The following is a 20,908-nucleotide window of genomic DNA, read 5'->3' as shown; positions in this document are numbered from 1 at the left end:
AAGGCCTCAATCTCTTAACATTTATCATATTTCATTTTCCATCAATACTGATACCTTCCTTTAATAAATGTTGGTTTAGAACATATCTTAGGTCCTGGAAACATAACAATGAAAACCAAACAGCAATATATTTTTTCACCTTCAGAATCTTTAATTTACTTTCTAAATTTAGATGGACCCTACATTACCAGCAAGGTCCATTTGGATAACTATTTTTGAATTTGTAAGATGAAGTATCAACACTGAAATGAGTCATGGTGAAAGATAGGGATTATTACTCATCATTCTATGCCACACATAAATAAACAACAAAGTACCTGATTTTAAAAAATCATAACAAAATTAGGATGATTTTAGTGTTTGAAGATTAAACCAAGAATTACAGAAAAAATTGTTTATTTTATGGCTTATTTTCATTTTTGCTAAACTAAAATAATAAAATTATATTAACAATTAAATTTTGAGCATGGTACCTGGTACTACATACAATGTGTTTTTTCATCTAACATGTCTAATTCTTCCAGTCTCCTTGTGAAGTTGGTGTTAGCCTCACTGTTTTATTGACAGGGAAGCTCAAAGGGATTGGACAAGTGTTCCAAATAGAACTGCTCTGTACATATGACCGATGAACCTAAATTCTTTCCATTGAATAATTGGGTAATTGTCGCCACAAGGTGTTTGTCATGATTTACTAGTTACTTGTTTTTTTTTTTTAAAGATTTATTTATTTATGCATACAAGAGCTGGAGTACAGGCCAGATGTGTGGGAGGTGAGAGGATTCACCAGAGACAGAGTGGGGAGCAGAACATGTGGACTGACTGAAATACACTGCTGAGGGGAGCAGTAGGTGAGTCAGGAGAGGTCTGCTGCGCCATGTGGGTCACCTCCTGGCCGGGGATCGAACTTGTCCTGCAGTGGCTGTGGACAGCTTCACAGTGCTGTGTCTTAACCCCATATGCCACCAGGGAGCCACCAGTTACTGTTTTAATGTTAATCATAATTTTAAATGAATGAAATAAATTAGGAGTTTACCATACTGTACGTATAATTTTCTCTTCAAAATATTGCTGAACAGTGAGCAAAGATCTCTTGGGCTAATAAACAGGTCAAGAAATATGAGATAAGAATAGTTTTATGAGCACCTTGCTAATATTTAATTAGCTAAAATTTTTAATTCAGTTTTCATTTTATAAAGTATCTGAAACACCTAAGGCAATAGTTAATTGTGCAAATAGTTCCAATATTTTTTTTTTCATTTTCTGTCCACAAAATTATTGTAATTCAGCTTGCTTTGCAGGTATAAATTTATCATATGTGTTTGCTGAAATAACACTTTTAAGGTATCTGTCATGGCATAAAGAATTCATATCAAGGCATGCTTCAAATTCAAACACTTTCTATTCGCTAGCATTCCAAAAGGAACAACAGACATTTTGATATATGTTGCTTTGGTTCTCTTCTCTCACTTCAATCTACACCTTGCTTCTTCTATCCCCAACCCTATATAAATTTGCCTAGGCTGTGTCTGTCTTTTAGGAGCAAAGAACAAATATCTGCACATTTCTTAAGTGTGTCCACTATACATCCGTAACAAATTTGCCACTGGTGACTTTAAAACATCAAACATATTTTGCTTATAATCTTTTTAAGAAAATATGATAAAAACAATTTATGAGTAAAATGAAAAGAAGGTTAAATTATCTTTAGTTTCCTTGTCATTCTGAATCCATTTCCTTTAGCATGGAAGTTACCGCATAAGAGCATAAAGCTTGAAGGGAGGTTTTGGGGTAGGAGGCAATGGCACATGGAGTTTATTCATTGAACTAACTTACATAAATAACATAAAATGTAAATCATGTATTTTATCATTGAGAAAACAAAATATGAGCCAAGAATATATTTCTTAGCATTTTTAGATTTAACTAGCATTGAACATTTCAAGGTTTATTTTGACTAGTGTCTGGCTTTCTAATTGACAAGCTAATTAGAAGGGTGTGCTAGACTACTTGTCCATACCAAGTTCAGTGTGCAGCTGTCCTGGGGGAGAGACATACAAGTGAACTTGTTGACACTTGAAATTAAGCAGCACTCACCCGAAAAACTGTCATTTCTTCCAGCAAAACTTCTTCTAAATCATGCCAAGTCTCCTTAGGAATTGAAACTACTTTAAGAACGGTTCCAACATCTTTGAAAAAAAGTAGAGAAGACCACAATTTAAATAGATTTTAACAAAAGTTTGGTGTTAATTAACGCAGTCAGTATTTGATCAAAATGAACATTTGGACCTAAGTCTCTGTTTTAATTCATGTTTTCATTACAGTATTTTTAAAATATAAAGTTAAATGCATTTCATGCAACCAGATACCAAACTATAAATGTAGCCTTGAAATAAAAATAATTGTATTTTTAGAAATATATGAAACTTTGAGGGTGGTTTTATCTGGAACTTGCATAAATAAAAAAAATTATAATCACTAGGCTGGATTAACTATTTTAATTTTTTTTAATCTCAAATGTTAGAAGATTCAGAAAAAGGTGTAATACCAGTTTGACATGACTGGTTTTTCCACTTTCATTATGAAATCAGGGACAAGGATGAAGCCTAAATGTAGATGTAAAATGCAAGGAATGTTGTTAAGCAACAAGAGTTAGAATTTCAGGGCCTGGCTGCTCATCTTCCTGTCACCTGAAAACCTTTAGTCCTTGGAGGCCCCTAAAGACAGCTCAATGACCATTAAGTGATGAATGGCACTAACCTAATTTCTCAAAATAAACACCTTGGATTACTTATTATGGTGATTTTTCAACAATTAGTTAATCAATGTTGCTTAACATACTGGTTTTATTAGCATATTGGTTAACAAAATTTAGATTAAATGAAATTTAAAATTTAGATCATAAAAAGCAATTAAATTGAAAATGTTTTATAGAAATTTCAAGAATTATTCATTCTAATTTTCATGTTAAAATAGACACTTTAAATGGCAAGTGCTGTCCCTTTTACTCCCTTTCGGTTTATGAAGATATTAATTTCCCAGTATCTACAAACTATGTTCCTATTCCTTGATAGAATGAACAGGACCCGATTAAACACTTTGACTCTTCAACATTGCACTTTTGATAAACTGATCAATTATTTTAGTTTCAATTAACTCAATTTAAACAGGTTTAACAGACCAATTAATAAGAAAACCTTGCAAATAAAAAAAGAGTAAGTTACACCAGAAAAACAATGAAATTTATTCATCCTACTGATAACCATTTTCAGATCAGAATGATGTGCTACGTGGAATCAAGAAAGATTGCCAGTGTATCCTTTGTAAAGTTTTAAAAAATGCCCTCTTTTAAGAGCATCCTTTCATGTTTACAGAACCCTTGACTATTCATAATACAAAGATTAAAGGTAAATTAGGTTAATCTACTCTGTCTCTAGTACCCAAACATCACTTTATCTGTGTTACAGATCAAGTTTACCGAGTAGTATTTCAAACAATTTTGCACAAACTGAATCAGATTACTCAACTAGGATCAATATGTGCAACTTAGTTAAAAGGTAAAATTACTGTAATCAATTTACTCTGCTGACAGATGACCCTGATCTGTGCTGACTGATAGCCATCCACAACACTGGATGTTCAAAATGCTCATGAAATTGCTTCCTTTAAATACAACTGGTTTCCAAGAGAAATGAAGAACTCAAGATTGGATTTCTTTGGTTAAATAGCCAGATGCAAGTTTTGGTGTGTTTTGACAATGAGTGACGGCTTCTCACATTGTATAGACCAGAGATGAAGAAAAAGATCTAAGTGTGATATTTTATTGAGAAAGCTTAATTATTTTGCAGAGGTTTGATTATAATTTGACATTAGATGACAAACTAATATTTACTGAAAAGAAATCATATCATCCTATTATTTTTAAAGATATTTATAACTGGAAGTTGATACTTGCAATTCATTCACTTTTACATAACTCTGAGTCTCATTGGATTTTTTATTTGATAGAGAAACTTTCTCATAAAAACAGCCTGTAATGTATTGCTCAGAACCTGACACTGTTATATCTGATAATAAGGGAAAAATAAATGTTATTATACAAGGTTCCAGTGGACCACTCACTCTGCTTCTCACTGATTTATGTCAGTTAACAATGTTAATGGAGACTAGGAATTTATTACCTTGGAATCTGACCCTAAGAGGCACATTTTAGATTGGTAACTGGTACTTTCAAAATAGCATTATTATTATTAAAAAAAGTAGGGGGAAAATAAAATTTCAAATATCAGTGGAATTCATTCTGAAAATATGCCAACAAAATGTTTATGATCATGTATATAGTAGTAATATGTTGTTAAATTTCTATAGAAATAGGTCCAAAATATATCTGATGATTTCTTAGATCCATTTCTTATTTTCCTGAGGGTTCTTTCTTTTTTTCTTGGTATAGCAAAAATATTGAATGAGTTTTATTGTCAAAGTTATCTTCTGGAAGACTTGTACCCTATTGTAATTTTAAAGATCAATAATTTTAATTTTACATCAATATATCCTGGAACCATTATAGCAGTCTTGAGAATTTTAGGCATGATTTGAGGAATACATCTTTGTTCTAAAAATCCACTGGCCAGAAAAGAGTTATGATTCAATTATAGACATAGGTTCCTCACCTAATCATTAGCTTTGCCTAATTACATTAATAAATTTTGATTGAAAAGCAAATTTATTTTAAATTAATATATGTCAGTTTGCTTAAAAGTATACTTGTAATGACAAAATGTTCAGATTTTTTAGTCATTTATTAGCTTACTATATACCTTGAGAATGACTATTAAATCTTCCTTCAGTTCTTATTATTCTTAATCGGTTAAACACAATGTCCTGGGAGAAAAGTTAGAGATGAAGTTAAAATTTTTACCTGTTCCAATAAACATGACATCATACTGGCCATCTTCTGCATCAACTCGATCTACTACAATTTGTGTAAACTGATAATTTACATCTGTTTTGATCATTATCGGGCGGTTATTAATAGGAAACACTGGATTGTACATGGCTGGATGGCTTCTGGCAAATGTAATAACATCATCTGGAAGGTCCTTTGTAGAATCAAATCCACCAAATGTTTTACTGGGACACTATTAGGATAAACAGAAGAATATATTTTGATTAAAATCTAATGAATAAGATTATAAATCATATGATTATAAATAATCTCAATGGTCTAGAACTCTTAACCTGCTATTATTTTTTCAAGTATGTAACAAACTAAAAACTATAATAAGGCTTAAATTATTAAATGTAATATATAATTCCTAGATAAATCTTATGTCTCCATGGTACATAGTTATGTAACCATTTCTTAACAAAAGTTGTGAATGCATCTGATAAATTCAATGTGCAGGAGGTATCTGACGCCTCAAGAGTGGCAACGCCATATATGTTATTCATATGACAGAGGAAGTATTGGAAATAATGAATGAAGTATGTTACTACTAAGTGCAATTAATCATTAGAATACAAAAATTCAGAATAATTTTCTGTATATATTTAATTTTTCCTGTGCCATTATGTTAAAATACAAATGCACTTTTCAAACTAATAGACAATATATACTATCATTTATTCCTTTGCTTCTAACATGAGGGGCAGGGAAGGTGAACAGTGGGGAGAGAGCACAATGAGCTATGGTGGTGGAATATGGGTGCTTTGATGATGGAAGTGCTATGGCAACATCACCAGAAGGTGGGAGCAGGGGGAACGCTAACTTCCAAAATACAAACGACAATATAAACCAACATCATCTGAATAAAAAAAAGAAACAATTTTTTAAATTCACCATGAAAATCACTAAAAGCTATTTATTTAATAAAGTCATTTTAGGGATAAGGGAAGATATTATTTAAAGTGGTTAGCAACCTGCATGATATAGATAATGACTGATAAGAAGAGCAAACAGGGGCCTCCCAGGTGGCAAAGGGGTTAAGTCTCAGAGCTATCACTGCTAACACACATGGCCAGGCAGAACTCTCCTGCCTTGACCGCTGCTCCCCTCAGCAGTGTATTTCAGTAAATCCACCTGCTCTGCTCCTTATTCTGTCTGGTGAATCCTCCTACCTCCCACACCTCTGGCCTATACCCCAGTCCTTGTATGCATAAATAAATAAAAATAAATCTTTAAAAAAAAGAATGGAAAAAACAGGTCACAGAGGACCCGCAAGGATGTATTGTGGCTTAATGGCATAGTGTCACAGGTGGATTCATACATTCCACTAAAAGCAACAAAACAAAAATGAGAAAATTCAGATTTTACTCCATCTCTTTTTTTGCTGCATTTAATTATGTGATATGAGCATCCAATATAATATCTCCAGTCTCTTGCTTTTTGGTCTTACACTTAAATATTGTCTTTTACATAATGTAAGAGCTTGGGAACTTAAATGTAATTACTAAAGGTTTAGGAGTAGAATCAATAATCTTTGCCATTACTTTGATATAGATTATTAATAATTCATGAGAAATGAAATAAGTAAACCTGGTTTGAAATCAGACGAGTATCTATCTATGAATATATATATGTTTGTATATGTACTTTGTATATATAACACACAAATACAATAATGTAGTATTAGTTTACTTTCTCTTTAAGTAAATTATAACATTACTTATTTAATATTATATAAGTATTGAATATATGTATAAATTCCTGGAAGAAACAATAAAACCTATTTTTATATTTTATTGTTTTTATTTTCTATTGACATTTAAAAATTTAGAAATGTGTGATTGAAAAGTAAAGTAATGAATAAATTCATCTTGGGTTTTTATCTTAAAATTTGTCTCATTTATAATAAAGTCCCATTTTATTCACACTTTGTTTGAATATCATTTAATATGTTACTACCCAATATTGTTGATGGAACTAAATATCAGCTACCATCTTCGGGATTAATAAAATATCAGCTACCATCTTTGGGATTTATTAATAATTAATTAATAATTAATTATTAATGATTATTGATAATTAATAAATAGGCATAGGGATGATATAAAACTGTCCATTGACAAATTAAAAGCAATGGACCAATAAGCCATGGAGTAAATATTTGTGCTTTTTATAATAAATATCCCATCTTAGATATTTATTCTTCTGAAATTCTCTTTAGGTATTTTTTTTTAATTTATAAGATCTATTAGGTAGAAGTTAAATTTGCAAAATAAAAACATGTCAATTTTCTCATAAATTTAGCATTATTAGAAAAACAAGAATATTAAAAGCATCCTATGTCCAATATAATCATATAAAATATAATTTACTTGACTTCAGTAGAAATAAAGACAACTGAAGCAAAACTAAAGTAATAAAAAACTTCAAAGACAATTTTTTTCAATTATATTAAATTACTTCCTGAAAGACTCTTAGAATTGGAAGATGTTGCCCTTAAGCGGATGCTTCTATCCAGGTTGTTCTATTACCTCTGATATCATATTGACAATGACTCATTTTCTACCATACTGAAGTCTTTCCTTCTTTTTCTTTTCTCCCTACTTTAAATTGCAAATCCAAGCTGGTTTTATTTTCAGTTTTGTACAATTATTTTATGCCTGAGTGTGCTTATACTTTCTGGAGAATAAAGGGAGAGGTTGGCAAGAATAGATGGCATCTGTTAAAATATCTAGGCACTGCTCTCTCTGAGATTATTTTCACATATCTTTTATTACCTAGTGGAGGAACATGTTCCATCCTCAGGGGAAGGTAATACTGATCTTTAGTTTTTTTTTTCTCCTACTGAATGTGCAACCCTTGATCCTTCACTAAGATCCCACAGACCAAGAGCAGGTGTATCCTAATTGTTTCACCTTCCTCTGAAGGCCATTTCCATTACATCCACTCAGAAAGGAAAATAGAGAAGGCTACTGGGGTAGTTTTTATTTTGAAAAAATTGAGTGCATACATAATAACTGATAAACATTGAAATGAAACACGTCTGTAAAAAACACATTTGTAAATGTGGAATTTCATGATATCATAGAAAATCTTTGCTTTGATTTTATTACAGCGTTGGGAATCATTGTTTTACAATTTATTTAATAACTGCTTGTTGTTGCTTTTTGCTTTAACTTTTAGAAGAAATTTATTCTTTTGACATTTTGAACAGCCATTGCACTTACAGTTCCCGGCCGTGGGTAGGGGACTCTTCCTTGATAAGGCACCCACTGATAGTTGGGACCATCCCTGTGAGCATATGGACCAAGGAACACCCTTCTCACATCACTCATGCTATACATACACACGGCCGATCCCTTGAAAATGTTACTGAAAATAAGAGACAAAAAAAAAAGCAGACTTTCATTTTTATACAGTGGCAAGAGATCATGAACCACTGCTAATGAATTTTTAAATTTCAGATGTCTATTTTCAAAACGGAAATACAAATTCCTAGCAACTTCAATTAGTGTGCGGTACTTTATTTTAGCCACACACAAACACAAAATCTATTTAAGAATACACAAAACAAATTATGATTTTTCAGAAAGAGATGGTATAGATGAAACCCTCTTTAGTTCTCATAAACTATATATTATATATATATAAACTATATATGTGAATAGGTACATTCAAATCAGACACAAGACTTCTTAGAAAAAAATTTCATGCATGACCCTCTAAAATATGTAATATTTAACTTTGATATCATGTAAAAATAAAAACTTTGGTAATATATTAAGCCCCAAGCATCAGTACTGAAAACATGAAACTTTTAAGAATGTTTAATAAGTCATTTTATAACTCATTTAATAACTCTGGTCAGAGAATGAATAGTCAATATCAAACAATAAATCACATTATTAGTATCTTAATCGCCCAAATACCCTATATGTTAGATTAGGGAATATAATTTGATTTGCATGGAGGCATTTAAAACATCTCTTTCCAACACAAAAAATCATTTTAAGTTTATTTTATTTTAAGTCTATTTAAAGTGGAGGAACTATCCCCATCATTTTACTAGAATCAGGTAATTGCAGCAAATTGGAAGTGTGCTATAAGCTAGCACAATTTTTCATTTTATTTTGCTTACATAAATACAACTTGAGGAATCTATTTCTACAAATATATAAAACTCTTGTGCATATTTAAAATGTGGAACACTTATCTTTTAACAGTCTGTCCCCATAGAGAATTACATATAAATCAGACCAAATGAAAAACATGTGTTCATAAGAGTTTATTATTGGAAATTGCAAGCTTCATGAGGGAAGAGACCTGACTCTCATCTGCAGCATCAGTTACATGTAAGGGCATCACCCAGAGAACTTGTTAGAGATGATAATGCTTAGGATTTATTCCTTTCTTATGAATCTCAAACCCCTGGGGTGGAGCTTGGTACTCTATAGTTTAACATGCACTGCAGGTGATTCTGATGCAGACCCAAGCCTGGGAATCATGCATGAAGAAATGAGAAAGCAGAGGAAATATTCTGTTTGTTTAATTTGAGCTTCCCACATTTGTTACTTCAGTAATCATTCTGTTTTTTTTTTTTTTAACCAAAGGGGAGAAATATTTAGGTATGACAAAATAACAAAGTTTTAGTAACACAAATTTCCTAATTTTACAGGTTACTTTTTAAATTATTAATTAAAAGTGCCCAAGAAATTTTGACTGGCTTTAATATTCACAGTATAAATCAGGGATGGACACCGCGGTTACCCTTCCTCTTTGTGTTGTCACAGTTCCTTGTAACACTTTTCCTGACTCTTTTTTCTGACAATTTTTCTTTTAAACATTTCATATTTATCCAAATGCATATCACTATTCATACAGATGTAAATGTGTGTGTGTGTGTGTGTGTGTGTTTAGCAAGTCCAGGATATATAAATTTTATACTGAAATTAATTGTCAGGGACTAATTGCTGCTTCATTGATAGCAAGAGTCTTGAGGAAGAAGGACATGGTAAGAAAAGGAGCGCATGAAAGAAAGGAGGTGGTGAGGGGGTGGGCCAAGGAGAAAAGAAGGGTGGGGGAGAGAGCTAAAGGGAAAAGGGAGTAAAGATGAGGGGGAAGAGAAAGAAGAGAATAAAATTTCATTCACCCTTAGTTTCTATCACTACACATGCTAATCAAAACTCCAATTTCCATTTTTGTAATAATCTATATTTCCTTCAAATATTTAAAGTATTAACTAGACAGAGGACATGACACACATTTTCCTAATTGTTTCATTATTCTAATGATGGTGGTGATATTCTATACTAAAATTAATTAATTTAATTTTTAAATCTACTTAGGTCTTAACTTATTGCAGCTACCAAAGAATGTACAACAGCTCACAGGTTAAACAAGAGTTGTTCTTTCAAAAACATATTTTCACAAAGTATGGATATTTGGAAAGCATCTACAGGACATGAAGCTTCTATGATAATGAAATAGTAAAAAATTGTTTACCTGGAAGTTGTAAACACTCCATATACAATTGGATTTTTAGGATCTTTAGAATTCATTAGGAATATATCCTCTGTTTGAAAATAAAATTGGAGAGAGTTGCATTTTTCAAGGTCATCACAAATTCTGAACAAATATTCTCTGCACAACATCCTCAGCTACTTACGTAGTTCATCAAAATGAGTGTCAATGCCATTTGGACCTGGCACAGAGCAAATCAGACGAGCTTTGAGGAATGTTGTCCATTTATTTACCAGACTTCTATGTCCCCCGAAGTCGTTCTAAAAGGAGAGAATGTCAGTTTTAGGAACTGTGCATGCTAATGATAATTTCAAATATTTTTCTTATATTAGTACCTTCAGACAGACACAAAATATATTTCCTAATTTTACAAAATAAGGAATTTTAAACGACCAGTTTACGAATAACTATGACTTCTTATTACATTGTTGGTCAAATAACTCACTCCAACTTTCTTCAAGGAGACTCATAATAATTTCCCTTAGCATTAAAAAGTCACTTTATTTTTCCATTTTGTTACCACTCTGTAATGAAGTCATTGCTCTCTATTTTGTTCTGGTTTAGGTATCTCACCCTATGTATGTATTTCTTGGCATCTTACTCAGTAAATAGACTGATTCACAGTCAGTGCTTGGCACACAACAAACACTTAGTGAGTGTCTGAATAAAAGAATAACCCATAATGAAAAACATCTCAAAGCTATGCTAGCATCAAATATTTTATATGGTTAACAATAAGCAATTGCTACTTTCAAATAGCATGATGAGAAAATGTTTGCATAAGCCTGAATAAAGCTAACTCACTCCATAGCAAGCATTTGGAAAAAAGTGTCTTCTTCCAGAATATAAAACTGAATTTAATCTATGGTAGCGATAAATTCTATAATGATGGTATGTATTTATTGGTAAATTAGAGTCTTTTTATTTTAAAATAGTATTTGTATCTATATGTTTAAAGAAACAAATGATCCTTCAAAATATAACACTGATTTATATTTTGTTCATATGATTTTAAATGCTATAAAGATTTTTTTTAAACCTTTGTATGTGGTGCTTTAAACATCTAGCCTTGTGGAGAAAAGAGTTTCAAGCCCTTTACCTACTTGTTTGTTTCCAAATAGTTAAAACATTTAATTTCCAAGTAAACAAATATATTAGAGATAAATAATTAGATGAGTGGGGTAGAAAGGAGGTTACCAAAAAACAAAACAAGAGATTTTTAAAATTTCACACTACTTTCATAAAAAGGAAGAATTCCATTTTAAGACAATTGTTGGAGCTCTCTGTGATTTTCCTGAGTTTAAGCTGCTTCAATATACACAGCAATAGTTGGCTGTGCTTATATTGCATATATGTACTACACTATACAGTGCAGGGGGAAATAATGCTTTATGTTTTCATACTGATTATACTAATTAACTCACAAGTATTTAGGGAACAATTTTCAATTTTATATATGTGATATTACAATATAATATTATATATAATTTTGTGACACAGTAAATAAAGTATCTCTGATAAAGTTTAGAGTTTCAAAATTATTTGTCTGTTTATATGAATGCATTAAAATACCATCTTTTTTTTTTTTTTTTTAAAGATTTATTTTTATTTATACAAGAGCTGGGGTACAGGTCCGAGGTGAGGGAGCGTAAGAGAATTCACCAGAGACAGAGCAGGGAGCAGAACAGGCAGACTGACTGAAACACACTGCTGAGGGGAGCAGCGGGCGAGACAGGAGAGGTCTGCTGTGCCATGTGGGATTCTCCCTGGAGGCCAGGAATCGAACCTGTGCTGAAGAGGCTGCGGACAGCTTCACAGCTCGGCACTCAATCCACGGCGCCACCAGGGAGGCCCCTAAAATACCATCTTTTTATTAAATAAGTTTTAATGCATTTCTCTCATATCAATGCTTGTTATTCCAACAACACATATTCATTCAAAACTTAAAAACTAGAAATTTCTCTAGGTCTGAGAATATAAAAAAATAGTTTATCTAAAGGATAATGAGAACAGTTACTATTCTAGAATTTTAGACTAAGATCATTTAATGTAATTATGGAAAAATGACTTACAACCTCTTACTGCAAGTTTGACTATGAAGAATTACTTATAATTAACTACACAGGTTTTTAATCATTTTTACCATTTGAATAGTTGTTGAGATCTGACAAGTTTTTGGGCATATTTCTCAATATATTTGCACATAAGTGGAAAAGAAAAATAACAGTGATTGCACAATGATATCCTCCTGACATTTTTTTTTTTTTAATTCACCTCACCTTGCATATCTGACCTATTCTAGCATGAGTGGCTTTTCCAGTGTGTTCTCCATCTATTGCATTTTCACGGAAGAAAAAGTATACTTTATCATCTTCGGGGTTGTCACTCTCTGGGATGAGGTGGGCACTAATGAACCTTGGATCTGAGAAATAAATTAGAGCGCATATGTTAAGACAGTTGAAAATAAGTGATATCATTCATTACAGTTCATTTCACTTTCTCAACCCCTATTTGATATATTTCAAGACTATATCAAATATATCTCTCCTTATTTCACTTGCTTCAGTACCCATGAATCTTTTTGCATTTTAAAATGTTACAAAATACCTTCTATTTCAAGATAAAATTCATTAACCTTTTTCCAGAAAGTTAAGAGTAGGCATGTATATCTTCAGTGTGGTAACATATTGCAAATGCATTACTGGATGTTAAAATATTTTGCAAATTGTTAGTACTGTGAAGTATAAGTATTACTTATTTTCATTACCATTGTTACCCTTTCTTTTAAACATGAAACAGTCTAAATCTCTTTACCAATTAATTTATTACAGTTTCCAGAAAAAATGTTATGTAAAGGAGATGACTTCTGAAAAACTCCTAAGGATGAGGATTGGTTACTAGTAGAATCGAGCATCTATTACATGGCTGGAATTTTCAGATCCACCAACCAACCTCCTGGGAGGGTAGAGGGTGTTGACCTTGAGTCAAGACTTGACAATTTTTCAATGAGTCCTATCTATGTAATGAAGTCTCCAGAAAATACCAAAAGGACTCCTTTGGAGAGCTGCTGGGTTAGTGAGGAGACATGGAGGGAGTGTATGAAGCTCTCACCCCCCTCACCTCCATACTATACATCTCATGTTAGTTAATGGGTAAAATTCTTTAATAATAAACCTGTAATGTAGCAAACAAAATGTTTCTCTGGGTTTTGTGAGCCACTCTAACAAATGAATGAAACCTTCAGAGGGGGTGCTGGAAATATCTGTAACCAGTGGGCCAGAAGTCACAAATTGGGCTGGCTACTTGGGACTAAAGGAGGGGGATGGGCAATGGTCTTGTAGAGCTGGGCTCTTAACATGAAGAACCTGAATCGATGTACAGCAAGATAGTGTCAGAGCTGAAGTGAACTGTATGATACACTGCTCGTGTTCCAAAAACTGCTTATTGATGAGGGAGAAAAAAATCTGTAGGTGTTGAAATTGCGTTCAGAGGCTCGCTTACTAAGAAATTCTTTCATTTACTTTTACTGACTCACTATAGATTTACAACCAAAAACTGTTTGAAATCATTCTGAATTTCTTTAAATCAACTAATTAACCATCTCTCACTTTAATCTAAATTGAATTCTAGCTAATTAAAATTAATCTAATTAATTCAAAGATGGACTTATTTGCAATAGTGACAATATTCACTAAATGGTACATCAAGATCTTTTAGTAAAAATTCTCTCCTTCTCCTTCTCAGTCCCAAATTTATCTTTTCTTTCTTTCTGTGGAAGAAGGAACTCTTAGTTTTTTTTTTTTTTTTAAGTCTTACATATCTATTTGCTCTCAATAAAATATCCTACAGACAATTGCTTCAATAACAATCTCTATTCTTCACACAGTCACTTACTAATATTTTATTTTCACTTATCAAATATTTTCTAAGCACTTACTCTGCTCTGGTTTGTGGAAAATTAAGGGAATATTATGATAAAATAATTTTTTTGGTTCACCGATGCATACTGTGAGGGAATGCTGAAAATTAAACTGCAGTTGTTAAACTGCACAAAAAGAACCACTAGCACAAACAAGAAATTCAAATTTTTAAACTTTCATTGCTTCTCTGACTTGTAGTTTTTGTGACCCTAATTCTAAACTATCAATGATTTAACCTTCACTATTTCCTTTATTACTTCCCTTTCCCCCAAATTCCTAAATAAAGACACTTATTAAATTTCTCTTTGGGCACTTTTTTATTTCCTCCCACTCCCATAAATTCAGTCATTTCCTAGTATTTCTTCCACTATTTCACCATTTGCAATTTTCTTATATTAAAACAAATTCTCTTTGGGAATTTACTTACTTTTACAGCTTCAATTATTGCTAGACTATCCCAGGCTTTCTTCCTATATTCAATTCTGCATTTCAAAATTCTGGCTAAAGCTCTCTACTTACATATCTTTTTTTTTTTTTTTTAAAGATTTATTTATTTATTTATACAAGCACTGGGTACAGTCAGAAGTGTGGGAGGGTGAGAGAATTCACCAGAGCCAAAGTGGAGAGCAGAGCAGGCAGACCAACGAAATACACTGCTGAGGGGAGCAGTGGGCGGCAGGAGAGGTCTGCGCGCCATGTGGGACCCTTGCCCAGTGGCCGGGGATCGAACTGGCGCTGCAGAGGCTGCGGGCAGCTTTGCAGCCCAGCACTCAACCACTGCGCCACCGGGGAGGCCCTACTTATATATCTTAATACAACTTTAAATAATCATGATTAGTAAAGAGCTTATCAACTTTTTTTTTTTTTAAAAAACTGCTCTTATCCTACTCTTCCAATGTGGTCAATGTCAACATCAGCACATAGATATAAAACATGACTTTGGCCTTTATTAGCATCTATTTTCTCTGATCATCTGTTTGCACTCTAAATATATTATTAAGCTTATTCCTGCTGACATCCTTCACTTTATTTCCCCTTTTTAGAGCTCGAATGTTGCCAGCACAGTTCATGTTCTTCACAGTATCTGGTTGGAATCATCTAACTGTATTTACATGCATTTTCTCTTTTTCTTCTAAGCTATTCATGCAGTGCTACAGGAATAAGTCTGGATATATTTACACCATGTATTTTTCAAAATGAATGTCAGGCAGAATGAATGTCAGATATGACGAAGTAACATAAATTAAGATGTGTCAAGCACAAAGCACAATAAGACTTAGTGCCCCAAAGGGTAAAATTAGATACTCTGTTCTTCGATACATATACTTAAGGTGGGTCACAATTTTGGTTCCAAGCTTTCTGACACAAGAGGAAAATGGGAAACCTTGTCAATTACATTATTTACAGTGACTGTAATATAAAAATAAACTGAGATTAATCAGTGTTATTCACAAAGTAACCTTGACTTACCTTTCCAGCAGAACTGACCACAGTTCCTGCCTCTAATCCTTTAGAGGAAATTTAAAACACTGTTTTCACTATCTTTATAGGAAAATTTTCATATGACCTTAACTCATGAAAGTTCTCTTCTAACTCTTTATAACATATAGTTCTTTTTCTATTTTTTCATTTTCATATTGGTTGGGGCAGACATTTGTCTAATATCTCTGCCTTCTTCGGCTTGTATATTTGCGAAAGCATTTCCCTAAGCAAAATTTTGAGTCTGTCGCACTTACAACCACCCAAATGTAGACCCTTATCTCCTCACTCCTGGCAGTCACATTCAATCTGTTTTCCCTACCTCTGGCCTCACCTTCCCCAAACCATCTTGTACTGTCTATCACCTTTAAACACATAAACCATTCCCCGGCATCTGGTGCATATCACTCAATTAGAATCTATTAAAACTCTATTTTTCACTTGTTTTCTTTCCTTTTTCTTTATTGTAAACTGATCTCCCTGTTCCTTCTATTTATTCCAGATTAAAATAATTTCTGAGAGTATCATTTCTATGTGACTGAATAAATGAATTTCCTGAACTAAAACATGTCATTTTTATTTTCATCAAAGGAGTCATATTCTCCTGCATTTTGACACAGTTTCCTAAAGCTTTAGGAATAAGTTGAATTCATCAGAAGCTATACAATATATGGGTTTTTGGATAAGGAAATTCTTAGATAAGCTTCTTTAAATTACAACTAGGATTTATTACACAACAGTGGGTTTTCAAAACGTTCTGGAATTTTATGAATGTTCTTTTAACCTGGAAGAAACTCTCTTTGATCATATCCTTTTGTGTTAGATAATTAAAACTAATTAACTGTTTGCATTTTTTCAGTTAGATTCCATCAGTAGGATCAAAATAACAAAACCATGTTTCTCCATTTTATAAAGCTATAAACAATTCATATGTTGGAAGTCATAGATTACCACTGTCCTGAGAAAGTACAAGCAATTCAATAAGTTGTTGAGTCATCAAATCTCCCCCATGGAAAATTATTCCACAATTCATTGAAATTTACTCACCTTATTGGTTCTCCTTAGGGATCTGAAAAAGGTCATGTTATTTACAAAGAAAATATTTTATTTTCAGTTACTCTCATCGAATGGCAAGCAGAAATGAAAATCCCAAGCCTATTAGTTAGTTTTTCTTAAATCTTTTTACTGCATCCTACTAAAGGAGAGAATGACTATTTTTATATTCCAGATAAATTCCTGATTTCAACATGGTCAAATCCACTGAAACTAATACAGACATATAGCTCTTCCTTCAGTAATGTAAACAGAATGCCCCTAGGTTGTTCTCCACATTGCAAAGTTCTGTCTATAAAGTTTACAAAATCCCAAGAGGCAATGATTGAACAAAATCTTTGAGCTTATACAATTTGAAAATATTTCTTGTGATGCGAAGCATACAGTCATTGTGATTGTGTATTAGGATTTGAACATCAAAAGATATTGGCAAAATCCATTTAAGCGAGATCAAAGCATTAATCTTACCAGCGTAAAACTGCAATGTAAACACTATGAAAGGTAAATAAAGTTGGAAATGGTTCTCTCATCTGGATAGCTTAAATGATATGCCTCTGGGGAAGCAATTGTCTTTACAGGTACTGTGATACTTTTGCAATGCCTTGAGCATACTGTAGAAGCTGAGCAATAATCGCATTTAATAATCTTGGGCCAATGCTATCATGTGAAGCATGGAATCTTTAGTCGTGATAATAGCAATGAACACTGAATAAATATACTTCTCTTTTATTGCCCCCTTTATCTCTTTTACCACCCCCTTGACATTCTTCCACACCTCATCCCACAGATGGCATTTCTTGCAAAATTCACGTTTGGGCACCACCTGCCACTTGTAACAGTACCACTCTGTTGAAATGTTTTTTAGCAGCTGCAAATTAAACTGTCCTTCAGGTGCAATCTCACACTTAATGAAAATGACACCTTGGCACAGGACATGCGGCTGCTTTTATGATTCATTTGGCAGCTTAAGTTTATTTAAATAATGAACACGTTATGCTGCTCTCAGCATTGGAATAGGCTCTCAGCCTGGATCTACAGTACACCTTCGTTTTGACTAGCATTTGGCTGGATCTAACCCTTCCAGCCAACAAGTCCCCAAAGAACAAGAACATACAACTAAATTTGTAGAAATACTTTTTATAAATTTGAATTAAATTTATAGACTAATCAAGACTTTGCAGGTATTTAGAAATTTAGAAATTAGAGCATGTACTGATTTTCCTCAATTAGAATCCATGAAACTATTTTGCAAGTTCATTTGGATAAAGGATGGAATTAATGATTATGAGCTCTCTTGTGCAGTTGCTTCAAGGACCATTTAGTTTCATACCATGAAGATCACAAACCCACTGCAGAAAAACAATCTAAATTACCTATCTCTTTGAATCAACCATGATAGAATTTATGAGAGGAAAAGGAAGGCTTGAAATTGTACATAGTTCACAAAATACATTTGCCCGGTTTTATTTTCTTTACAGTTTAAATGTGAGTACACTGATACTCTGACTACTCACAAAGGAAAATCCAGACTAAATATATACCTTTAATTACAAACATAAAAAGCAGATTCTTCCGTCACTGCACATATATAAAACTATTCTTTGATAGAAATCAAAGAAAACTGGGTAGAAACCAGGCTTCTACCCCTCAGTAGATTTTTTTTTAAATTTATTTATACAAGCACTGGGGTACAGGCCAGAGGCACGGGAGGGTAAGAAAATCCACCAGAGACAGAGTGGGGAGCAGAACAGGCAGAAGGACTGAAATACATTGCTGAGGGGAGCAGCGGGCGCAACAGGAGAGGTCTGCCGTGACATGTGGGAATCTCCCTGGCCAGCTGGAATTGAACCAGCACCACAGAGGCTGGGGTCAGCTTCACAGCGCTGTGCTCAACCTGCTGCGCCACCAGGGAGGCCCCCCCTCAGTAGATTCGAAGTTCAAAAAGTTAATGTCAACTATTTTTGATGCCATACCTCATTTTTAGGATAAATACTTTTGATTTTGGTATAATAATATGCATTATGTCTACATATAGATTATCTATCATCCACCTGTTCATCTATCATCTACATCTCTTTCTACCTTTCTATTTATTTTCCTACATCCAGTATATTATGTCTCCAAGATTTCTTGCTATTATTTTATAAAACTGCTTTTAACACTTTGTGAAATATCCTAAAAAGGCAACTGAAAATAAAGAAAAACTGCAAATTATTTAAAATCTAAAACTTTATTTTTACAATTAAAAATATTTTCAAAATCAGTCTCTGCTTCAAAATACTTACAGGCTAACTAGCAAGGAAATTAGTGATGGAGAAAAATTATCACCAGATGACAGCCAGCACCCGGGATGGCAGTCATAGTGGTTGGTATTTTCCCCTTTGCCACAACAGATGGGGGGAAAAAAAAAACAGAGCTAAAAGACCATGAATGGGAACTTCTAGCACATTGAGAATGCAGGGAATGCACTATAAGGTCATCTCACATTTTTAGCTAACAGCCTAAGCAGAATGGATATATCATTTTTGGCTGTGGACTAGAAAAACTACTGGCTGCCAAGGAATAGGCCTGGAAAAACTTTTGATGCATAGCTGGCTGGGAAACTATGAACAGCCCTTGGGATAGTTTAACCCGAAGAAAGGTTCAAGATGAGTCATGTCAGGAAGAAGTGAAGGGCTGTTAGAATGGAAGATGCATATGACTAGTAAGTGAATATAATTGATACTATTATTGTGCCCATTCCTGGTGCCTTTTTATACAAAATTCCAATGTGCAGTTGTCCCATAAAGAAGGGAGGACATGAATGAGTTGAGTTTCTTTCTATTCCATCCTCCTACATTATGCATTGAGTAATATGGTTTTGAGTTCCACACACTTATATGATATTTGGTTATTTACTATTTTAATAAAAAGATCAGTTTTAACATTAATAAAAACCAGTGGAAAAACTTGGTGCTTTCCACCACCACCAAATAAGGCTCTCAGAACTAAATAGTTACAGCCAAAACAAACTTTCCCTAGTTTTTCTCAACTGAAGGCAAATTACTGAGGAAATGAAAAGCCTTTGAGATATTGGACCTACAAGGAGAAACATATGAAGTGACCACAGACATCTCTGAGAAGTGCAGTGCCTCCACCTCTGCATGTCCAAACAAATTAATTACCTTACACCTTCCCTATTCAACCCTGAAGTAAAAGAGGAAACCTTTTTCCACTTCCATCTCTGCCTAAATACATAATTGGCATTTCCTGCCAATTCTACTCCTAACATATTTTGTGAGTGTATTTTTCTTTTTTCTTTCATCTCTCTCCTAAAGTTGGTCTGTTTTCTTAAAAGACCCACTTTACTTCAAAATATTCTTCCCAGTTAACACTTAGCAATTTTACCAGTGTATTTTTAAATATCCACTCAATTTTGTTAATGATTTTTCATTCATTAAACAGTTAAACAGGCTCCTTTAAAAGGCATTCAAGTCCTTCACTACTCAGCTCCTATATATAATTCTAGGCTTACCTCCTATTACATTTGCCTCTGTCCCCTCCTATCTTACCAGTGAATGACCAGAACTTTCATTTTTACAAGACTTAATTTACACCAATACTTCCTTTAAATTCCTCAGGTGAAATTCTCTTGACTTTCCATATTTTTTGTTTGTTTAAATTTCAATTAAAGCAGTTACACATTCCCACCTGTTCCAGATTGTTCTTTATGATGACACACCATGTTTCTTCACGAAGTTCTTTTGAAGTACACCTTTGCCATTTATCTTTGAATCCTCTATGCTTCTTAAGGTAGTATATTATTCTTTAACACACTTGGTAACTTGAACTCAATTGGACACTATTCTATTTATATAATTGATGTGTGTAGAAAATAAAGAAACAAGAAACAAAGTAAAGGAACAAACAAAACAAACTGTTTGACATTGGAAATAGAATAGCTGTTAAGAGAAGGGGAAGGGTAAGAGGGGAGGAGAGAACAGGTAGTGGAGCT

At 33.2% G+C, this 20,908-nt stretch overlaps 1 protein-coding gene across 6 annotated transcripts in view; it reads right to left on the bottom strand.

The window, feature by feature from the left end:
* SEMA3A (semaphorin 3A) overlaps window positions 1-20,908 on the bottom strand; it is a 691,723-nt gene that overhangs the window by 34,886 nt on the left and 635,929 nt on the right. For all 6 annotated transcript variants that reach the window (XM_054692483.1, XM_054692485.1, XM_054692484.1 and 3 more), the window contains 6 exons: window positions 12,742-12,884; window positions 10,608-10,722; window positions 10,445-10,514; window positions 8,170-8,314; window positions 4,916-5,135; window positions 2,095-2,186 (listed from right to left, as the gene is read on the bottom strand). In XM_054692483.1, the coding sequence (XP_054548458.1) occupies window positions 2,095-2,186; window positions 4,916-5,135; window positions 8,170-8,314; window positions 10,445-10,514; window positions 10,608-10,722; window positions 12,742-12,884 (785 nt within the window). The remainder of the gene's footprint in view (window positions 1-2,094; window positions 2,187-4,915; window positions 5,136-8,169; window positions 8,315-10,444; window positions 10,515-10,607; window positions 10,723-12,741; window positions 12,885-20,908) is intronic.

Source organism: Talpa occidentalis, unplaced genomic scaffold, assembly GCF_014898055.3.
Source record: "Talpa occidentalis isolate TD23 unplaced genomic scaffold, MPIMG_talOcc4v2.1, whole genome shotgun sequence".
Lineage (NCBI taxonomy): Eukaryota > Metazoa > Chordata > Mammalia > Eulipotyphla > Talpidae > Talpa > Talpa occidentalis.
This window is presented reverse-complemented; position numbering and strand designations above follow the sequence as displayed.